Raw genomic sequence first — 22,987 nt, forward strand, 5'->3', positions numbered from 1 at the left:
AAGTCAGTGTGAAGACAAGGCATTTGGATTTCAGCCTTATTTATATACACCCTGAGTGAGACTCCCTCTGGGGGCAGTGCAGACGGGCATCTGGCCAACTTTGAAAACACACTGAATGACTTGCCCAAAGAAAACAATTCTAAAATAGTTAAGGATTGAAATTTCCAGGCCTTCTCCAGTGGTCCAGGATGGGTCAACTGATTTTTTTCTATCTAGAAAGTCACCCTTGAATTAAGTTTGTCAAAAAAGCAATGGTGGCAACACAGTTTTATAAATAATCCTCAACACACATTCAAGAAGATCAGAGGAAAAAGTTAGAAAATGGTCCTCAAAAGTACATGGCAACATGAAAATATATTGCCAGAGAGATATGTTTAAATTAAGTCATTTTTTAAAAGTATCCTTATCTTTTAGAGATGCATCCTAAACTACTAACAGATAAAGATAATTTGGAATTTACTTCCAAAATAATCCAGAGCAGGGGATGGGAGAGAGTTAGAAAATAGATGAAACATCATTTGATAATTATAGAATCTTAGTGATGGACACACAGGAGTTTATGATATTCTCTACTCTTATATGTTTGAAATTTTTCATAAAGTAAATATAAAATCTCTTCACACCAAAAGCTCTACTGCTGAGAATTATTTCAAAATAAGTGAAATTAATTTTTCACTGGTGGAATACCATTTCTACTTACCCTGCCCCCCCCCCGGCAATTTTTAAGGCCAAACTAAGAACATTCAATAATTATTCCAATAATAGTCATTCTAACATCTAACAAACTCTCAAGTATGCCAGACACTGTGTGAAGCACTGCAAATATGTAAATTAATAAAACATAAATGCAGTCTTCAGGAGTGTGTGTGGCTGTGGGGAAGGGGTGTGCAGAAAAAGAGAGGTAGGTACTGATGGTTCCGCTTTTTAAATAAATATACATGCAAGACAGGCATCCTGCATCATCACAGAAACACATTTTCAGAAAGTGGAAATGAGTCTGTTCTGAACACCTAGTGGAATGATAAAGAAGAAGTTTTCTATCAGTGTATCTTGGGACCTTCTAACCTGTATCCTCTCCTGAGTAACGTGAGAGTTTGAACCCCACTGTGTGACCATGGGCACCACTGAGCTGACACATTCCTGTGCACGTGGCCTTTGGGCTTTCACTATTTATATTAGAGACCAAATGCTCAGTGTCTGACAGACCCAGACCGTCAATGCCAAATATAGGGGTAGATGGGTAAGCCAGAGAGATATACAACAGGGAAGTTTTAAAGTGGGCTACGTACTGCTTGTCGGAGAGGCACTGAGACAAACACAACAACAAAAGAATAATATTGTGGGTGATATGATAAGCAAGAAAAGTTTCCTTCACGGAGATAGAAGCTGCAAATGCTTCCCATCTACCTAGGTCCTCACTGAAATTTTTAATTAGAAGCAAAAAATTTTGGTTCACCATCTGTTTCCGACTGAGGTGGAAGCGAGAGAGAGATGAAACTTCGTAGGGTCTTGGTTAACAGGAACAAATCCACTTGGAAACCTTTTCATCATCATTAATAAACACTTTGTGGACACTTTCAGCGAGGTCGCCACTTAAACACACAGCCTTCTGGAAATCAGACCCAAATAGCAACCTCACCTAGGAAGCTTCTGGTTCGTGAAACCTCAGTGTGAGAGAGACACGGCCCAGTGTCAGGAACGTAAGATCTTAAGGTGGTCCTGAGGAAGACTGTGGAGATTCTCATCATGACTGAAATGCTACTGTGCTGAAAACATTTACACAGATGTGCAGAGAATGACAAACAGCCAGAGCCATTGTCCAGGTACCTCCCTCAGATTGTTTAACACAGCAAAGAGAACAAAAGGACGATAAACGTAACAATGGTAATAAGGATTATTCTTGCCATCCTCCCCTCCACTACCATATTTTCCAAACTTCTTTAAGTTACAATAATGTCTTGATAACTTTAAAAAGTAAAAATGAGGGGGCCAGCCAGGTGGCGCAGTGGTTAAGTGTGCGCACTCCGCTTCCGTGGCCTGGGATTCGCGGGTTCGGATCCCCAGCGCGCACTGACGCACCGATTGTCAGGCCATGCTGTGGCAGCGTCCCATATAAAGTAGAGGAAGATGGGCACGGATGTTAGCCCAGGGCCAATCTTCCTCAGCAAAAAAGAGGAGGATTGGCATTGGATGTTAGCTCAAGGCTGATCTTCCTCACCAAAAAAAAAAAAAAAAAATGAGCACATGCCACAAACATAAAAATTATAAGGGTCTTGCTTGTAACCTAGAGCCTCTAGTTTGGTCAATAAATAGTTACCCCCAAAAATGAGATTTTGGATCAATATATCAGTGTGTCTCATCATTTTGGTAAATGTTTCTCAATTACAAGCCCTCGTTAGTCACGGCTGGTCGAACATAAAAGGAAAATCAATATGAATTAACTAAATCAGATCATCAGAACTCTCCAGAAGAATTTCATGCTCCTCAAATATCTGCAAGTCAATATCAAAGCAGGTCAAACACTTCACCATGTTCACAATACATCTTTGTGCAGAGAGAATTCCAAATATCAATGACTATTTTAACACAGTAATTCTAAATATTTCACCTGCTTCAGACGTGCAAAACATTCAAGAAAAAATTTCCTAACTCAAGAGGAATTCAGATAGGAAAAAATTTAAGCGGTACGAATTTGTTTTCCAAAGTGCATTTACTTAACTTATTTAGAGAGCATTTGATTCATTTTGAGGCAATGCAGCCCCAAATTTATACCATAAGATAAATATTATCACAGAACAATTTTTGGTTTAGTCAGCATATTTTTTTTTTATTTGCATCTACTCCAATGGATGAAACAGCAAAACACAGTAGAGATCTTTTCAGCAAATAGTTTGAGCCAATTAAAATAGATAACAACATAATCTTCTAATCCATCATGTTTTGCTCTTTCATTTCTCTTCATATTCTTCCATTTCAATCAAACTTCTCAGGGAAACATGAAAGCATGCAGTTACCACATACAGAAATCCACGCACACACACACACACACACACAGAACTACCACAGAATTTCCAAAGATATTTATCCCGCCCTTCAAGGTGACCTTTTATTTTTTTTAAATGCCAACAGTTATTAGAATATTCAAAGCCATAGGCCAACACAGTGAAGGCAGGAAATAAAACTGATCCCATGGTCACACGTGAATAATATCAGTGAGTATGCATGAATGAATTTTTTTGCAATTCTTTTGGTAATTGCAATGATCAGAATATATCCAAAACCAATAGACCAACATGGTTACCTGCTATACACAGCAACAATCATTTTCATAACATCCATAACATGAACTGTATATGAAATGTAGATCTTGAAACATTTACTATACCAGAACTTGACTGGTGCTCGGATGGCAGATGACAAACTGATGTGAAATGATGTGGATCAGAAAGAATAGGAAAGAGAATGAGCTGAATGCAAGAGACAGAAGAAAGAGATTGATTATTAAATATTAGAGAAAGCATCCATCACCAACGTTGACAATGACAATAAAGAAATAAAAGACAAGACATTCTGACAATCACCTTTGTTTTCAGTCCCTCCTCCAAAAGGAAAAAACCCTCACCATTAATTAGATCATTAATAACATGTGGAACTGTTTTCCCCATTATCTCTTCCCCTCTTAAGAATAAAATTGCTCCACTAATCACAATAAAGTGTTTTCCAAAGAAGACACAAACTTTAGAAGGCACCTGGCTCTGAGCACACTATTTAATTTATCCTACATGGATGCTTTTCCAAAGACCATCAATTTCCTAAAGTGCACACAAAAATTTTCTGTTTTTAAACGTGAAATGTAAGCTTGCTCCACACCATATTGTTTTTGTCTTTATTTCCATGCTTTGGGAAAAAGAGCTGAGGATCCAGGGAAAATTAGGTGGGATGACCTTTTATTGTTAAAGAAAGGGATTTGTGCCCTAATGATGCCACCAAAAACCTTTCAAGTGACAGAAATAAACATTTTATAGGGGAACAGATCCAACTCCTTATCTAAAGATGGTCTCTAAGTGGCAGGGACAATAATACTCCTCCTTCCCTTCGTTTCTATCAAAGCAAAAGCTTGAAAAGTAGCTAAAATTGGCCAATCCCTATTTTACCACTCACTATTCAAGTTTCCATCAATCATGGTTATTGGGAAACTTTAACCTACCCTCCAATTCCTGACTGAATGTAAGGCCCTTAGAAGGTTCCTACACAGAAGGTTCCAAAGGAATGCCACTCTCTGGAAGGACCCTCCAGAGTCTGGTTTATTAAAAAATGCCAGCGTCCTACTTTTGACACCTTCAGCTGCAGTTCTGAGAATAACTCCCACAGCTCTGCAGAATATTAATGGGTCTCTAAAGAATCGTGCTAATCTATAAATAAAAGAATGCAGAAATCCTCAATAGACCAATGTTGTTAAGTAATTAAAATGAAAAATGTGAACAGAAATACCATTATCTTCAAAAAGCTAGAACACAGGTACATGAAGTATTCAAAGCATGAAACAGTGGATCATTTATTTTTAACACCTAGGCGGAGGCTGATTTTAGCTTTGTCCTGAAACAAATGGCCCTTCTAGTTTTCCTCCCCATAAGACCACCCAAAAGGTTTATTTGAGCCAGACTGTTCCATTTCCCCGACTCACATAGCGAACTCTATTTTTTCTTTACAAAGGCCCTAGTGCTTTGTTTTTTCAAAAAAATACAAAAATTGCTGATTACAGAATTACAGAACTGAAGTACTTGCTGAGGTAGTGAAAGTTACTCCCCAATGGATTTATAAACCATTGTGTTGAATGAGGAGGTCCTAAAACATCATTGTATCCATCCAACTTCTACTAGGACCAAATTATCATAGAAAACAGTTTCCCTTTCCCTTTAGTGACCTCAGGGAAGACCATTTCATTCCCCTAGGAATATAGTCTAGATTCTTCTGACCCTTAAGGACCACCCTTCCTAACGACTGACTTGTGTTCTACAGCTCTTATGACCATCCACTGGGCACAGGGGACACACCCGTGTTTGAAGCATCCAGATATGGATTCAGTCCTTCCACAGCAACTGACCGTGATGTGAGCTTAGACAAGGAACTAAGGCTCTCTGAGCCTCAGCTTTTCTATCTGTACAATGGGGAAGTATCAGCTCCTTCTCAGACTTGATATGACTACTAAAGAAGACTTATATTAATGCTATTAATTATGGAAAAGCAAAAACAGGCCCGAAAGAAAAGCTCCTTTCTTTCCTCTTTCCCTTCCCTCGCTCAAGGCCATTTATCTGGCCACCCTTCAAGGGGAAAAAAAACTGAAACCAGGTTTATCTTGAAAAAGATCAAAGAGTTTCTACAGCTTAAGGTGAAAGTAGAGAAAGTGAGCTCAGTCATTTGTCACCAAAAAAAAAAAAAGACGCTAATTATGTGTTCACAGGAAGAGGAATTTCCCAGCATGGAGGTCAAACTTGTAATTATTTCAGTTTTCCCTTTCCAAAAGATGCCTGTGGGGTATCAGCTACTGTTAAAGAGCAGATGACAAACAGTATACATAATGTGACATCGTTAACACGTGTATGTGTGTGCATGTAGAAAACAGAATGGAAGGACAAACATCAAAATGTTTACAGCGGTTATTTCTGGATTTTTCTGAGTAAGCATGGACTTAAATTTCTGCTTTCTTCTTTAGCTAAATTGTCTAAAATTTTTGTAATGAACATGTAATATGCTTATTACAAATCTATCAAATACACATACTGAAAGAAGCCACTTAAAAGAATCCCACTCTTCCCAAAGCTGAAGAATTCACTTACATTTATTATTCATATTATCATTAAGGAATTCAAAGCTTCTCTGAAATGAAACGAACTTCCTCTTCCTACTTCCTTCAAAGTAACTTCCTTTCCCACATGCCTCTTGAGTTTCCATGTGTGCTTTCCAAGATTCCCCCATCGCATTCCCCTCTTTCCAAGAAAACAACCCCCAGGAGCCTCATACCTTGCAGATCAGCTCCAGGGTGTCCCGTGCAGTGTCCCCCGGCCGGACGACCGTCAGGGCTGGCTGATTATTCGGCAGACAGAACCAGGATGGAGTGAAATACTCGTGGACCCACATGTCGCAGTCAGGATTGTGCTGGTGGACACTAGGCAAGACCATTTCTTTCTCCCTCTACAATAAGAAATAAAGTTAGCAGAGCTGCAACAGTCAGTCTTGAATGATCTCAGATCCCCAGATTGCACACAGGAATTATCTAGCCCTATGAAAAGGGCCCAGGGCAGCAGTGGTGGCAGTTTTGAGGGGTAGAGAGAAATTCTCAGAGAGAGAAAGAAACTATTGAGAAAGAGCTTTATTGGAGGGAGGGGTGAGCAAGATTTCTGACCTCACATATGAGGCAGACCTTACACCTGGTCCACAGCATCCACCAGTGGGCATGGCATGAATGAGTGGGTACCGAAACTTGGAAGAAAGAAAGAAACGGGTCATCCATTCAGCTCAGCTTTATTGCTATTATTTCTTCTACAAACCCATTTCAAATGTAGAGCAGTGAATTCTGACGGTAAGAATATCTGGCGTGTGAGCTGTTATGTTTCAAAGGCAACAATGAGACCCATAGAAATGTTTAAAGAAAAGATGATGTTCTAGCACTGCATATTTACAAGCAGCATCGTTATCTGTGCTCGCATTCAACCTCGAGCACAGCTCTGGGAGAGAGACAGCTCCATTTCCAGACGAGGTTCAGAGAACATCGAGGAGGAGCTTTATGGCACAACGTGGCAAAAATAAGCCTCCTGATTAGGCTGTTGCCATCGCTCCATCCTCTACGTCACTTGGCCTGAGGATCAGGGAGTAGCACCAAAATTGTAAGGATGGGAGAAGAGGTATCTTACGTACACATTCAGTAGCTGAGTTACGTCTAAGCAAGCTAAACAGCTAAAGCAGAAAACACTCTATAGACTGATGAAACATTAGGAGCCCAGTGTAATATAAGCAAAGAATTATGTTGGATTTCGGCAACATAAAAATATTGATGCTCAATATGTGCTAAGTAATAAGCCTTGATTATTGGTTTATAACCAGGCCACTGACTGGCAAATGTGTATCAAGAATAAGGCTGGTATCAGCAAATTACAAGAAGAAACAAATTTCCAAATGAAGGCTGAGAGTGGTAATGTAACAACTTCCATACATAAAAAGAACAGACCCTGAATGGGGAAAATATTTTTGTAAAGGCCACTAAACTAAATTCAGTTGAAGAAGACAATTTCAGCTCTGCCTTTGAATGGTGTTGCTTTCACAGATAAATGGAATTCCAGGGAGGGGACTGTCAAAATGCAATCAATTTGCCTAAATCCCATTAACTATAATTGGAATATTTCCACTCTGTCCCCTTATGTCACATTAAATATGTCCCCCTTAGCACTGGATCTACTCAAGTTTTGCATCTAAACTGCCCTTTGAGAACAACGCATTCTAGCCAAGAAGTGGGATAAAGAAGTGTCTTGAAAAAATGAAAAAACAAAAAAGCAACACAGAAATCCAACGGAAAAACTTTTGTAGTTTCCAGTATGCCTGGAGAGGGTATCCCAACATTAAAAGTGGTATGCAAGATAAAGTAACTAACTTGAGAAATGGCTACGTTAACATCAAAAACTATGCTTGGATTGCATGAGGGAAGGCAATTTAATTTCATCAAATTTCATCAGAAACAGAGACAGATGCTCAAAGAGAATGCCATGGATGGGTATTTCCAAGGATAGCTACCTTTGTATCAATGATGACATCATCCAAGAACAGTGTGGGTATGAAAGGGAGAAAAGGCCTGCCCATGGCCACTCTTCTCTCCTCCCCTTCCAATAGCCAGAACTCCCCACCACACTCTGGTTTCAGAGGCTCAGCTCCATCTAGAACGTGGGGCTGAGCAACCGCTGACCACCACTGCTTGGTTGCATGGCAACCAAGAGCTGAACTCTGTCATATTGATTCTGAGTCCGAGAACTAGAAGATTATACCAGGCTTATGTTATCAACATCAGAACCCCCCCAACAAAGAGGTCGCTGGTATCACTCTTAGAATCTTTAAAACTCAAGATGTCTATTTATTTAGAAGCTGAAAAAAGTGGTCTAGAAAAAATTCAATATTCTTTATGGGCCTTCAATCAGAGTAGTTTGAAAGCCTCTTTTAAATCCAAGCACAAGGTTGAACCAAATCTGTGTATCTTTAATTGAATACTTGTCTTGGGAGGCAAATATATATATTTTTTAAGAACATACTATCAGAACAGTTCTTTGAAATGAATAGGAGCAAAACGGCATGTGTGGGCAGAGGCAGAGGGCAATAAGAACTCTCCTCTTGGGAATGGAAGCTATATATAAAAGGAATTGACAATGGCATAAAAAATTCAGCTACCCAGAACCCAAATTTCCCCTTACATTCTAGGTAGAAACTTATACATTCAAATGATAAGTATCAAAAAAGTTATATCAGCAGGAGAATGTTCTTATTGTTATCAAGTTTTACATGTAAATTGCTTTCCATCACTTGTTGACTTATTACATAACTTGAAAGAACTGATCATTTCAGTTTTTAATACTAAGTCTACTTAATTTTAGGATCCCAAGAAACCACTGCGTTGGATAATGTCAATGCATTTGTGGTACTTTTAGAAAAGGAACATGTGCTTTGTTTTACCTTGCCATCTGGAACAGTGTCATCAAAGATTCCCTCTAAAGATTTCTTCACAGCGTCAGTGCCCTCACCAAACACCTGCAGATACAAAGGTGTTGTCTTAAAAAGAAATCTGGGCAAAAGGGCAAATGAAGCATGGGAAGGGGTATGCAAAATGGGCACGGCTATTAGAGAACATTCCAGAAGTTCTCAGATACTCCTACATCAAATCCTACAGCAGGTAAAATAATTTAGGTAGCAGGCCATGAAAACATGTTCCTCCTTCTAGATCAGTTCTCACATCTTTGACAACTCAAAAAAAGAGTTAGCTTCAGATGTGGCTAATTCATCTAAAGTTAAAGAAAATAAACTTGCAAAAACAATGAACTAGATTTGTTCACAATGAAGAATTTCTGCTACAGCATCATATACCTGATCAGATTTATCAATAATAATTAGTTTACTTTTTAATACTCTGTTGAGTGAAACCTGAAAATATATAATTACTTTACCACTACACTACATAAAATGATTTTTAGTTAAAAAATAGCAATGTGTCTATTCTTTGAAATTTAATGAATCCTGCTAACTTAAAGATATGACTAAAATCAGAACAGGGTACCAATGCCACTAGGCAGTCAAAAGCTAAACACATGGACATGAGAAATTTTATGTATTGTCTCTAAACTGAACACGTACTGTCAGAATAATATACATGATTAAGAAAAAGCCTTTGCCCCAATGCAAATGAGGCAGATAGAAACATACTATTTTTATCCATTTCAAGTACTGAATTAACAAGTAAATTTCTATTGGTATGCTTATGGCTAAGCAAGACTTTTTTTAACTCTTACTTTAAAAGAAAATAACAAGAATTGCTTATAAGACATTACATCATCCTTTGATTTAAAAAAATGTTAAAAACATTCTCTCGGATTCATTTGAATTCAGCTATATATCTCAGTAGCAATGGGCTGTACCATAACATGGCACCAATACAGTAGAACAACATGAACTAAGGCTTTTGATAGAAGGGAAGTTCAAACCCAGCTGCCAACTGCGAAGTTCTAACATATTTATAGCGGTGGTCTGAGTTATCTGCAATGACAGAGGATGCAAACAAAACGACACCACCACCTCCCAAAAGGAAGGGAGAAAAGCTGACCATTAATGTCATTCTTTTCCAGGTTTGATCAAGAGCCAGCAAGTCTCCCATGCCATTTTTCTGATGAAATATTGACTTTCCTCCAAACAGTTTCTTCTTCAGATTTGCACAGAATCAAAACGCATGGTAGCAACCTCGATGTTCTACTCTCCCCACAGACCACAGAACAAAGTGCAGGATTGCTCAGTCTCAGGCTCTCTGATCATTAGCTCCTCTGGTCTCCTGCCAGTTCCATCAAGGATACAGACCCTCCATGTTTAAATGGTGAGCACGCTGGTCAGCGAAGGACTTTGTACATCAGCTTTCAGGATGAATTTCTCTTTTGAATTTCAATTCTTAGGTAAAATAATGGCTAGAATTGTCAGAAGAAATAATGAGGGATTTTTTGTGTGTGTGAGGAAAATCAGCCCTGAGTTAAGATCCACACCAATCCTCCTCTTTCTGCTGAGGATGACTGGCCCTGGGCTAACATCCGTGCCCATCTTCCTCCACTTTATATGGGAGGCCGCCACGGCACGGCTTGACAAGCGGTGTGTCGGTGCACGCCCGGGCTCCGAACCCGGGCCACCAGCAGTGGAGCGTGAGCACTTAACCACTACGTCACGGGGCCAGCCCATGAGGGATCTTTTTATCGGGCCAGTCAATCGACTTCTCACTTTGCATACAGGCTCAGAGTGAAGAGGCCAAATTGGCAATCCTAGTCATGACCTCAAAAAAGTTCAGTGCCTGACTTTCCAGGCACTGCAGCCCGTATATTGGACATTCTCCTTCCGAAAGACAAACATCCATGTCCCTTCAGTCCCTAAAATCTGAAGCAGTTCTGGAGCCACCTGTTGCTCAAAGCCAAAAAAGGAAAATGACAATGACAATGGAGAGTGAGTTTCCTAGCAGTAACTCCAGCAGGAAAGTGGCCTTGGCTAGTAAGGGAATAAAATTAATGAGGCCCCAGCACATGGGTATCAGAGGCCTGACACTGCGCTACTCCAGGTGGTGCCATTCGTGATGTACTGAGATCTCTGTCAAGCCCCAGTACCCAGGTAGAACGGCATCAAGGCGGTGAGTGAGCACTCTCAATTCCTGGTTCCTCGTACCGGTAGGCAGAGGAACTGCTCATTTAATGTCAACCCAAAAAGTCAAGGACAAAGAAACAATCAGATTTCCCTGGAGGCTGCCTTTGATCCAGTGCCAGAGGCAGCTTAAAAGACTCTGTGCTCAGGTGCCCACTTGGCTTCAGCATCAAGCTCTGGTTTTTTCTGAAGACTCAGGATGAATGGTGCACTCTCAGAAGGTCTGTAATTAACCAGGGTTTGGAAAGGATGCAGGTGGGAGACTGGAGCTTGGTGATAGAATAATAGCAGAGTTCAATGGTATGGGTATATATTATCTATTAAAAGCATCTAACACAACCAACTTCTTTGTGTCAACTAGCTGATTTTAAATAACACTCAGTGTCAATGAAGGAACACACACATCACAACGTGAGGCGGCCATGGAAGCCATCTATGCTTGCTTTTCTACCCACCTGGGAACCTACCTGATTGATGCTGGGACGTCCCTGCTTCTTTTTGGAGGTAGTGTCCAGACCCCAAAGAGAAGAAAACCTGCTCCTTCGCTTGCTTGCAGATCTGGACATGGCCTGAGTACGTCTTCTCACTCCAGTTTCTCCAGTGCGTGCTGCCACCTGAGGACGGCAAGGAGGGACATCAACAAGAGAGTTGTGTCAAGACCACTCACCTGTTCCTCAAGGTCCCCACTAAGTCCCACTCTTCAAAAATCCCTCCTCCATCATGCCAGCCAACACTGACCCGAACACCCAAAGCATTTAATCCATGACTTATACACACTAAGACGTTGAGGGCCCTTCATGAATTCAAAATGTTAATGAAACGTTGGCAGACTCAATCATTGTCTGAAATCATCAGCAAAAATAAATAAAATAGTAATAGAATGTATATGTTATGCTTCCAAGAATTAGATGTCCTCTAGTCACAGGTTTGAACTTTAGCATCAAGTTAAACTAGCCATACTTTACTCAGATTCTCCCCAAACACCAGAGAGCTGTTTCTGCATTCTAATGAAATATGGTGCCTGAGTGTCAGCAAAAACAGTGAAAAGAGAACATTTGGTTCCTATGATTCCATATTAAATCTAATCTTCATAAATCTCTTCTATTTAGTTTTCTTAGAATTACATAAAATCACTTTCCTAATTAGGCAAGTAATAGTGATCCCCAATATCACCCTCCCTTGTACCTCAGTCAGAGAAACCCCAAATGAGCTGAGCACATGGTGACCCAAAGTTGACTTATTTTCCTTGTAGCAGGACATGGGCTTCTGACAAAGTGCTGGTCCATGGGAGATAAGAAGAAGGGCTATTTGCAATTTTTAGGCAGCATCCTCAAGAGGAGGGGACTTTCCATTATCTTTCACTTTCCTCCTTCCTGATGTCAGGAAGGTCCATATGTTAGCTAGCCTAGGACATTCAGATAGAAGCCTTTTCAAGGATGGCAGAACAACAAGATGGAAGGGACCTGGGTCCATGAAGATGGTGAAACCACCTTACTAGCCTTGCACGTCCTATGTTTAGGTGAAAGGGGAATAAAAGTTGTATTTTGTTTAGAAACAAAAAAAGGAAGCTAAACTCTGTTGAGATATTTGCAAGACACCATCAACCCAGACAAATATTTCAAAGAGGAACAGCCCAAGTTTAAATCTGCCACTGTGATAACTGCTCAAGTAGATGCTGAATCTCTGTGAGGACTCCATGAAGTCCTTCCCAGACAAACAGTCAGGCTTGAACTTTATCGTCCAGGTGGTAAGCAAAGTCCCAGCCACTTAAGAGAACTTCTGCCAGGAGTTCTCAATAGGCCACCCACAGGCTCTCCTTTCAAAGGAGGGAGTGCCGGGAGGTAGAGTGGGTCGGACCTGAAAAGAAACCTCCCCACCAGCTCTTTGTTGCTGGGGGCAAATGTCTTGGAACCTACTTGTCATAGATTCACATGCGGGCAACTCCCAGTGTGATGGCTGCCAACTGGCAACAGTCTAGGGGATGGAATACTGTTGGGTAACCAAAGGGGCTTCCCCAGCAATCCGAATGTTGGTTAGAAGGCAGGCCTCTCTGGGGTTTTCAGTATTGACAGGGTAAACACTCTGGAAGCCCCATGGGTAGACTGGCAAAGACCCCCACGTACATTAAAAACAGGAATCTAAACAGCCTCTCTGCAAGGGTGTTAGGGAGAAGGTTTTGGTCCCAAAGGAAAATAGGAAGATGAGGGAGCTGAGAGGTCTTGTATTTTCTCAGCTTAGCACATAAGAAAACCCAGATCAGGGCATATGAAAATGAGGTTTCCAAGACAGTGGTGGGAAAGCTCTATAAGAAAGAGCTCTCATCTATAGTTAAATTCAAGGTGTCATGGAACAAAACCACAAAACGAAAGGCACATGTTGACATTAAATATGTAAACATTTTCTCTATTTCATCACTTTCTAAGTTAAAGGTAAACAAAGTTTGCAAAAGGAATAAATTACAACATGCTGACATACACATAGCCTCATGGGACTACGTCAATGTCAATTAAGCCTATCATCACAAAACGAGGCTAACAACCACTGAATAAATGGTGTTAAAAGTAAAAATCCTAGAGAAAAAAATGCCCATTTGGTCTCATATATATATATTTACAAATATATAAATCTATCCATAAATAGATACATATATACATACATACAGGCAGCCAGATAGATAGATAGATAGATGATTGACAGACAGATGATAGATGATTGATAGATATTTTGTGTGTGTGTATATATATCAATACGTATTACCCTGTTTATTTTCTTCATAGCACACATCAATATCTGTACTTTTCGTGTTTAATTACTAACTTATTTATTATCCATCTCTCCCACAAGAATATAAGCTCCAATAAGACAAGAACGCTGGAGTTGATCACTTCTATAACCTTAATCATAAGGATAATAATTGACATATGCCAGGCACTCACATACATCTGTTGAATGAATGAATAAATAAATAAACATCAAAAAGCAAAGGCAGAGATCCTACATAACACGGTTACAACAAGTAAACAGTAACTCTTCAGTTTACAATTTTAGAAAAACAGTCCAGAAGAGAAACTCACACAACCATAAATATTCTCAGTTACCAGCTGACCAGTTAGTTTAGTCTGTTTCACAAATGGGCACTTTATTTAAGGTTCTTATAGTAACTATTCTAAACTGTTGGGGGCCTCGTAAACAGGAAAAGTAACTGCTACCCCCAAGTAACTGCTACCCCCAAGATAAAGACGACTCAAAATGAGCAAAGGGATTTAGAAAAAAAAAAAAAAAAGTCTAGCAAAAGAACCATTGGACAAGAACCCAAGAGTTTCTCAATGATCTTTGCCCAGACAATGCCTCCCTTTGTGGCCAGAACCTGATTACTCTATCATTCTGCTCATCTGTGCAAACAAGAACAATGATAACCTTCTTTCAAAGAGTACAGCCGGGACCCTTCAGTTAATTACTGCAAATCACTAAGCATTATGGGAAGCCCTCCTGGTGAATGGTACTTAAATTGTAGCTCAAATCTCCTCCCCTCACCCTGCTGCCCTCACACCTCCTCCTCCCACGCCCCCCACTTAAAAGGAGAGGAAAAGAAAAAAGCCTGGACAAAGGCTAAATTGAAGAATGTTTCAACTCCAAGGGGAAAAAAAAAATTCCCTGGGGTCAAATGACAAGAGAAGGAAAAAATAAGTATCCAATAAATCAGCTTGGAAAATTCCCTGCCCAGGATCTCCTACAGGAGCTGTAGCAACAAACAGATACCCAACCAGCTTGCCTAACTTGTTCTGTTTGAAATGAAACCCCTCATGAAAAAGAGAAGTTTGCAAGGACATACAGACACTCAGATTCACATGGCAGATGCAGCTAGCAAAAAAAGAACAAAGAAACAGAGTTGCACATATGGAATTAAATATTCTTCTTTAAAATCACTGACAAAAAACCTACAAGAGTTACTAACCTTCCCTCCCCCATCTTCGGCTGGCCAGATTTTAATAGCCTGCTCATCAAAAGTACCCACAAATCATAGATGTTGAGATAGAGGAAATCAGAAGGTCTGAAGATAAATTATTGAAGAGTAATACAGTGGCTTTTACTTCTACGACTCAGAGAGGTTAGCTCCAATGACTCTGAAGAAAATAATTAAGGCATAGAAGTTTTAGGTAGACAGCAAAATTATCTTCTCCAAGATCTATCAAGCCCAATAAAAGAAAAGAGCCATTTGGATGCTCGGGATTCAGTATTAATACTGATGCCACATCACCGACATCACGAGCCTCCTTAATAAAAATGCTCCCTCAATTTATGACACTCTTACAAGGAGGTAAATAAGAATTTTTATCCCAATTTTTTAACAGAATAGGTACACTGGGATTTGGCTAAGTTACAAATTGATGTCCAGGTCTCAGAGAAACAGTCCTAAAGCCACAAACTGAAAACCATTTGCAAGACTTATTCATGACAGCACTTCGACCCATCACTACTCAAAAAATAGGACTTAATAGCTATATGGGGAGGTGGTAGCCTGGGAGACCAAGAGCTGAGCTGTAATTAGCAGAACAAATCAGGATGCCAGTGTTAATAACTCCAGAAATTGGTTTAAGACTTCTTTAAAAATGTAAATCTACCCCTAATTATCTGAATGATGATGTTAATCTATTTATAAAGAACACAAACGCCTCTGACTGAATTACAGCTCTGAATTCAATTGAAGGGTACAGCTGACACAGCAAGCCGAGAGCAGCACAGCTAAGGTTTTCCCAAGCAGTTTCTGGAACCTGGGACTTAACATTTAATTCCACAGCAAATGTGCTAAGGTGCAGTACATTTTAAGTGGGTGTTGACTTGGACGAGCTAAAACCACGTTACTCGCAGAGCAATTTTTGAGAAGAAAGGAGCCAGAAGAACATAAAGCTGTTTGCAATTTAGCAAGTACACGAAATTACAGATTGCAAACACACAACACAACTATACAATGCACCACTCTGGAGGTCAGATGAAAATTCTCTTCCAACACGCGTTAGGCTGGTAAATCATGGAAGGTCTTTGCTTTCGTCTAATGCATCAGGTATTTATGGCCATCGAAACTATGATAAAAAATAAAGTGAAAAGGGATATCTCCAAAGAGATCGGTGTTCAATATATGGTGTATTTATTTTCACGTGTGCAAGAGAGAGAGACATTTATGTACAAGAGAGCTCTCCACCTACCATTTCCTTATGTAAGGTTAAGATAAAAAATACATATTTGGGTTAAAAACATGACCCTGCCTAAAAACGACATGAGTTATCAACAAACACTACAAGCAAAGATCTCTTAAGACAATACCTTCCACGTTTTCTTTGCGCAATAATTTAGGCCCCATCAAGAGAGGCCTAAGTAATAAACTTCAGAATGGCTTCAAATGCAGATTTGCAACCACTGCAGAGGAAGGACTCGTTAGAAATCCACAAACAGCAGTAAACCAGGAAAACACTTCAGAGACTCGGTCAATTCCTGCTCAGGAATAACAGTCAAGATGCCTATCTTTCAACAATACATCAGCTTCAACTCACCAGGGCATGAAAAGATGATACAGAAAAGATTCCAAGGCGGCCCATTGCCACTTTCGTTGGTCGGCTTGCAAAAGCAAGTAGCCTTTTAGGATTCGGCAGCTCCCCACCTTGGAGGCTAGCTAAGTAACATCGGTAACGAAATAGGTCCATTTGGAACTGTTCGAGATTTTGCTCCCAAACAAAGATCTACAGTGGTGACAATACGGGAAAAGAAAAGGTGAGAAAAAGGGAAAATAAATGTTAACAACTTTATCCTACACAGATATTACAAATCTATGTGCTGTAAAGGTATTCATTTTAATCCTAAGGATAAACAAGTACCCTGTTTCTTAGGTAACAGCAGGTTAAGTATTATTGTCTTCATAGCTTTCACGTTTTTCTGCAAAGATCTATAGCCATAAATTCAATATGATCAATAGAAAGTGTATCATTAGTTGCTCTGTGTCTCTCATCATAGATTTCATGTTTGCGGGCATTATAGGTTCATCAGCTCCAGGCTCTGAGCCACAAACCCAAGGCAGAAATAAAAAATGTAGATTTGCAGCACTGGAGAATTATATGACTTACAAGAGGTGGCTTTTCATAGAAAGACAGAGAAGAAAAAAATGAAGTGAATTAAAGATCAGAGGCAAAGAAGCCAAGAGCTTTTGGGAAGAGGTGGGTGGTAGAGAGTACAGAATGGGAAGTGGAAAACACTGGACGTTGGAGACCCAGGCTCTGGAATATACAGTTCCAGCCACAGGGTATAGCTAAGACATTTCCTCACTTTTTTTTTTTTTTTTTTTTTTTGGTGAGGAAGACCAGCCCTGAGCTAACATCTGATGCCAATCCTCCTCTTTTTTTGCTGAGGAAGATTGGCCCTGAGCTAACATCCGTGCCCATCTTCCTCTACTTTATATGGGACGTCACCACAGCATGGCTCGACAAGCAGTGCGTCAGTGCGCACCCAGGATCCGAAACAGCGAACCCCAGGCCGCCGCAGCAGAGCACGCGCACTTAACCGCTTGTGCCACCAGGCCAGCCCATTTCCTCACTTTTCAAAGTGGCAAAATAATACCTACCTCCTAGTGTGATACGATGTTTAAATAAGATAAGGCAAGAATAAACTTGGTAGAGAGTCTGGCATATAGTGAAGGCTTAGGGATGTTAATGATATTACGGACCATGATTAATGGTTGATATCTACCTTTTTACTTTGACTTAAAACATAGTGTTAGTGTACACACATGTTCACAGTAGTATTCACAACACCCAAAAAGTAGAAACAGCCCAAGTGTCCATCAACAGATGAATGATTAAACAAATTGTGGTGTGTATATATAATGGAATAATATTCAGCCATAAAAAGGAATGAAGGACTGTCACATGCTACAATGTGGATGAATCCCCAAAACATTATGCTAAATGAAAGAAGTCAGACACAAAAGGTCACATATTATGCAATTCTATCTATATGAAACATCCAAAATTGGTAAATCCATAGAAATAGAATGCCAGGGGCAGAGGGGAGCAATCTTTGAATGTACTAAACAATACTGAATTGTACACATTAAAATGGTCAATTTTATATTAAGTGAATTTTGCCTCAATAAAAAAAAAATAGTGTCAGGTAATAGTAGGAAAGAACAGAGGGAGAGAAATATCAAAGAGCACGTGCTGGTCCATGTCATCAACTCTCCAATTATTTCAATAGCATTTATTCACATAATTATTTCCTACATATTAGGACAAAATTTCAAAGCATTACTAGGTGGCCATCTGACTTTAAAACAACTGAATAAAAGGCAAAAATGTCCTATGTTATCTCACTAAATCTTTCCTTTTTAGCATGACATATACTTATGCTCATATACAGCAATTATATATATATTTTAAAACACACTCTACTTTTTCTATATTTAGAATTCTAAATCTACTGAGGAGTCAAGAATGAATCCCCACCATAGTCGTGCTCCAAGTCAACCCAGAACGTGGGGAGTAATATTGCAGACTTTCCAATAAGACAGATCCCTAGAACAGCATGCCATTGGTGGGAGCCAGAACGCTCCTCCATCAGATTTCTGTCTTTCATTCAATGTAATATTGTTCCCTTTAGCTCATAACAATCAACTGTGAACAATGGGTGAGGAAAAGTGACAGTCACAATAAAGAATTTAGCAGCCTGGATGACAGGCTGACAACGAGATAACTGATGATGTTTCTCGATTCCAAAGGCAGCAGAAAAACTTTCAAGACCCAACGATGGCGCCCAAGTCTAAACACGGAAGAATGATTACCTGATCTAATATAGTTTTTTTCTTCTTTGAATCAGTGACTGAAGACAGCTGCATTTCGCCCATTTTCTTCATCTTTTCATCCATATCAATCTTTTGTTCCAGTTTCTTGATTTCTGACTTCAGGAGTCGGAGCGTGTCTTCCTTGTGGTGGTGTCTTGCGACGGCAGCTGCGCAGGCAGAATGGATGGCAGTGATCCAGTTTTCCAGCTCCGTCTGGCTGGTGGTCTGTAAGAGGGGAGGTGGGGGCCAAAAAGAAACAGCCGCCTCTTAGGTCACTGGAGATGAAACAGCGTATTTCCAGAGAAGCAATGCCTGGGAGTCAAGATGACAGGTCTAGATACCCCATGGGGAAGGCTAACCTTTATGACCTCCTCCTCCTTCTGAGAATTGATAAAAATAAGTTAGTCTTAAGTCAGACACCACCTCCACACCCAGCTCCCAAGGGCTCTCCAGAATGAACTCGCCACATATGCTCACCCACTGTACTTACTGAACTTACTTGTTGCAATGGACTGAATATTTGTGTCCCCCCCAAATTCAAATGTTGAAATCCTAACCCCCAATGTGATGGTACTGGACGTGGGGCTTTTGGAAGGGAATTAGGTCATGAGAGTGGAGCCTTCATGAAGGGGATTAGGACCCACATAAAAAGAGGTCAGAAAGCCAGCTAGCTCTGTTCCACCATGTAAGGACAAAGCGAGAAGATGGTCATCTGTGAATCAGGGAGCGGGCCTGACCAGGACCAACCACGGTGCCACCCTGATCTCGGATTTCCAGCCTCCAGAATGTGAGATAAATTTCTGTTGTTTATAAGCCACCCGGTCTATGGTAGTTTATTATAGCAGCCCAAACTAAGACATTTGTATATGCGACACCCCTCCAGAGACAGCTTAGTTTCTAGTTAAGAGGGCTGCTACAAAGCAAACGTCAGTTTCCAGAGACACTGGTCAGTTCTAAGGCGAGAGTGAGGCTGAGGGACATTACTGGCCAAAGAAGACGCAACAGCCCTGCCCCCAGTGAACTGCTGTGACCCAAATCCAAAGGTCTTAGGCCAGAGTTAAGCAGCAACGGCACCACTAGGGTTGGGGAAGCAGTTCAAGGCAGCCAGAAGCAATACTGTCTCGGAGGACACATGAGAGCATCTAGGAAGAGCAGCCACCCAGCAGCACTCTAGCCGCTAAGAATGGCCAGGTCAAAGGGGATTTCAAGACAATGTCGGACAACACTCGAAACTGGTTAGGTAACCTCAAAGTGGGCTTGCTGTGACTCAGGATGCTCTGAAACGCAGAAGTCAGAGAATAATAGTTTAGGGAGACAGCTCATGTGTAATGATGTGCTATTACTATTTCTTTCAGAACCCTAAGTGAGGAGGTGTTAGACTTCTCCAGGCATCCCCTTAAGTCCAGAGAAGTTGAATAAACGCTCAGAAGTTACTCCATCTGAAGAAACGGTCTATTTGGCCTCTACAATACTAAAGTAGCTGTCAACATATTTTTCATGCATCTTCTAGTTTCTTTTGAACTCATTTGAGTAATGGTTTACAAATAAAATTCTATTAACAGGACCCCACCCACACATTATTCTATGCTGGCAACTGAAATGTAAGGCAAGGCACCACCTCAGGTGTCTATATTATTTCCGACTCTCATCAGCTTTGTAGTCCACAAAGCAAACTGTAGCAAATGTTACAAATGGTGTCTGCCAGCAGAGCCACCACACACCACACAAACCTGAACAATCCAGCAGCTGTTATGTTTGTAACAAAATATGTGCCTATGTCTAAAGAAGACTTCAATAAGCTAGACCTTCTCAGAAGAAACAGCAGACGTGACACCTGATAAAGTAAATGGAATCATTTTGTGAGGACTGAGTGGGAGGAGGAGTGGAGATACAGACATTGGAAGCCAAAGGTAAATACTTGTAGGTTGAGAAATTTAGGAAAACATGCACGTCTGTATCAGATTCATCTTCAACTCTTAACTTTGCTTCAAATTTTTAATATTTATCTCCTCTTAGAAAGTCATTATCTGACATTTTGTTTTTATGTATCACTTTAAAGTTACTCAAGAAAAAACACAGTTTAGGATCCTCCCACATATTATGAAACCACCACAGCTTGCTCCTACCTAGTACAACGTACAATGTTTGGCCTTCAAGTCTCCGTGCCTCAGCCATCAGTGGCTATTTTGCTAAGTGGTTATTTTTTTCACTTTTTCATTTATTAGGGAAGGAATTAGCTCAGATGGAAGAACAATCTTATAAAGATTCTTTTCTAAAAGAAAAGCTTCCAAGAAGAAAATAGCAAGTGCTAGTGACGATATGGAGCAACCAGAATTCTTATGCATTGCTCACTGCCAGCTGGAGAGTAAACTAGTATAACTGCTTTGGAAAGCTGTTTAGCACTACCTACTAAACTTGATTTATACATGCCTTGTGACCCCCAAAAATGCACTTCTGGGTATACACCAACCAGAAATGCGTTCGTATGTTGAACAAAATATAGGTACCTTTAAAATGTTCATAGCAGCACAATTTCTAATGGACAAAACTAGAAACTATCCACACACCAATCAACAGTAGAACGGATGGGTAATGCGTGGTATAATCACACAACGAAATTCTATACAGCAACAAGAATGCAAGACCGATAACTACATACCACAATATGGATAAAACTGGCATACATAACCTTGAGGAAAAGAAGCCAGACATGCAAGAATATATACTGTAGGAGTCTATTTATATGAAATACAAACACAGGCAAAACTAATGTGCACTGTTAGAAGTCAGAAGAGCTGTTCTTTAGTGGGCACGGGGGAAGGAGTAGCGATCGGAAGAAACCACACAGGGGGCTGGGGGGTACCGGCCATGTTCTGTTTCTTGCTCTGGGTCCTGGTTATGAGAGTGTAAGGCATGGGTATGCCCAGCTGGGGAAACACCATCAAAATGTATACTTTTCTGTCTATACATTATACTTTAATAGAAAGTTTTAAACAATCCTTCCAAGATGTATTACCCTAATATTTATATATAATTTTTCTATAACTATCCTAAAAATATTATACTTCAGATTCCACTTTTCATTAAAAATCGTCTCTATAATATTGTAACGGAAGTTCCAAACAGCATGACCCATTCGGCATCACTCCTTTGTCCTCCACAGGGCCTGGCAGCATCTGATAAATAGCTAGTTCCTTGAGCTGAAACATGCTTTCCCCTTTCTATGACAGCTCAGTGGAAACAAGGAGCTTTTAGACTTTAGGGGAGCTGATGTTTTCACCCATTTTAAAAGGACATTGTGGGGGCGTTTCTGATGAAATCCATGCGGAGTTGGCAAGTGCCACTAAGAGGGAGAGGCTATGTCTCCTGTAAAAACATCTGGAATGGCGATGCTCCGTGGGAGGTCCCTATCCATTCCCCCAAGACACTCCTCACTCATCTCTGCCTCAGTCAGAAGCTTCCACGGAGTAAGGAAAGGAAATACCTACAACCCTGATATAATATCTGAGGAATAGATGGAAAAATCTTAAATTCCTGATACAAGCTCTGCTAAACACAAGTTATAAAACTTAACATTTAAAATAAAAATATTCATCTACAAGAGGCCCAGGTGATCATTTTACAAATGAAGAAACTAAAGCCCAGCAAAATTTGGAATAACACAGTAATTTATTATAAACCCCAATCTCCACTGATCCTGTGCTTTTAAAATTTTTTTAAGCATGCCACACTGCTCCTGAACCCCTAGCTCTCACCAGTTCCTCTGAAAGCCTAGCCATGAAGTCATCAGTATTGTACACCCAACGTTTTTTTTTTTAATAATTTTATTTATTTATTTATTTTTCCCCCCGAAACCCCAGTAGATAGTTGTACGTCATAGCTGCACATCCTTCTAGTTGCTGTATGTGGGACGCGGCCTCAGCATGGCCAGAGAAGTGGTGCGTCGGTGCACGCCCGGAATCCGAACCCGGTCCGCCAGTAGCGGAGCACGCACACCCAACCACCAAGCCATGGCGCCGGCCCTGTACACCCAACATTTTGAGTCACCCTAGGGACAGAGGAGGGTGGGACTTTCCTGCTCCCTTTGGAGTTAGGTGTGGCCACGTCATTTGGCTTTGGCCAACGAATTTGAGGAGAAGCAACATCTGTCACTACTACACAAAAGCCTGATTCACCCCATTCTTGTCCTACTGCTTACCTCATGGAAGCATGTGTTAAGATGGCGCTTCCGTCAGCAGGGGT

At 40.4% G+C, this 22,987-nt stretch overlaps 1 protein-coding gene across 8 annotated transcripts in view; it reads right to left on the bottom strand.

The window, feature by feature from the left end:
• TIAM1 (TIAM Rac1 associated GEF 1) overlaps positions 1-22,987 on the bottom strand; it is a 357,972-nt gene that overhangs the window by 74,511 nt on the left and 260,474 nt on the right. For all 8 annotated transcript variants that reach the window (XM_058522998.1, XM_058522997.1, XM_058523001.1 and 5 more), the window contains 5 exons: positions 18,746-18,970; positions 16,470-16,655; positions 11,388-11,534; positions 8,713-8,787; positions 6,022-6,192 (listed from right to left, as the gene is read on the bottom strand). In XM_058522998.1, coding sequence (XP_058378981.1) covers positions 6,022-6,192; positions 8,713-8,787; positions 11,388-11,534; positions 16,470-16,655; positions 18,746-18,970 — 804 coding nt within the window. The remainder of the gene's footprint in view (positions 1-6,021; positions 6,193-8,712; positions 8,788-11,387; positions 11,535-16,469; positions 16,656-18,745; positions 18,971-22,987) is intronic.

This window comes from Diceros bicornis, chromosome 27, assembly GCF_020826845.1.
Source record: "Diceros bicornis minor isolate mBicDic1 chromosome 27, mDicBic1.mat.cur, whole genome shotgun sequence".
Lineage (NCBI taxonomy): Eukaryota > Metazoa > Chordata > Mammalia > Perissodactyla > Rhinocerotidae > Diceros > Diceros bicornis.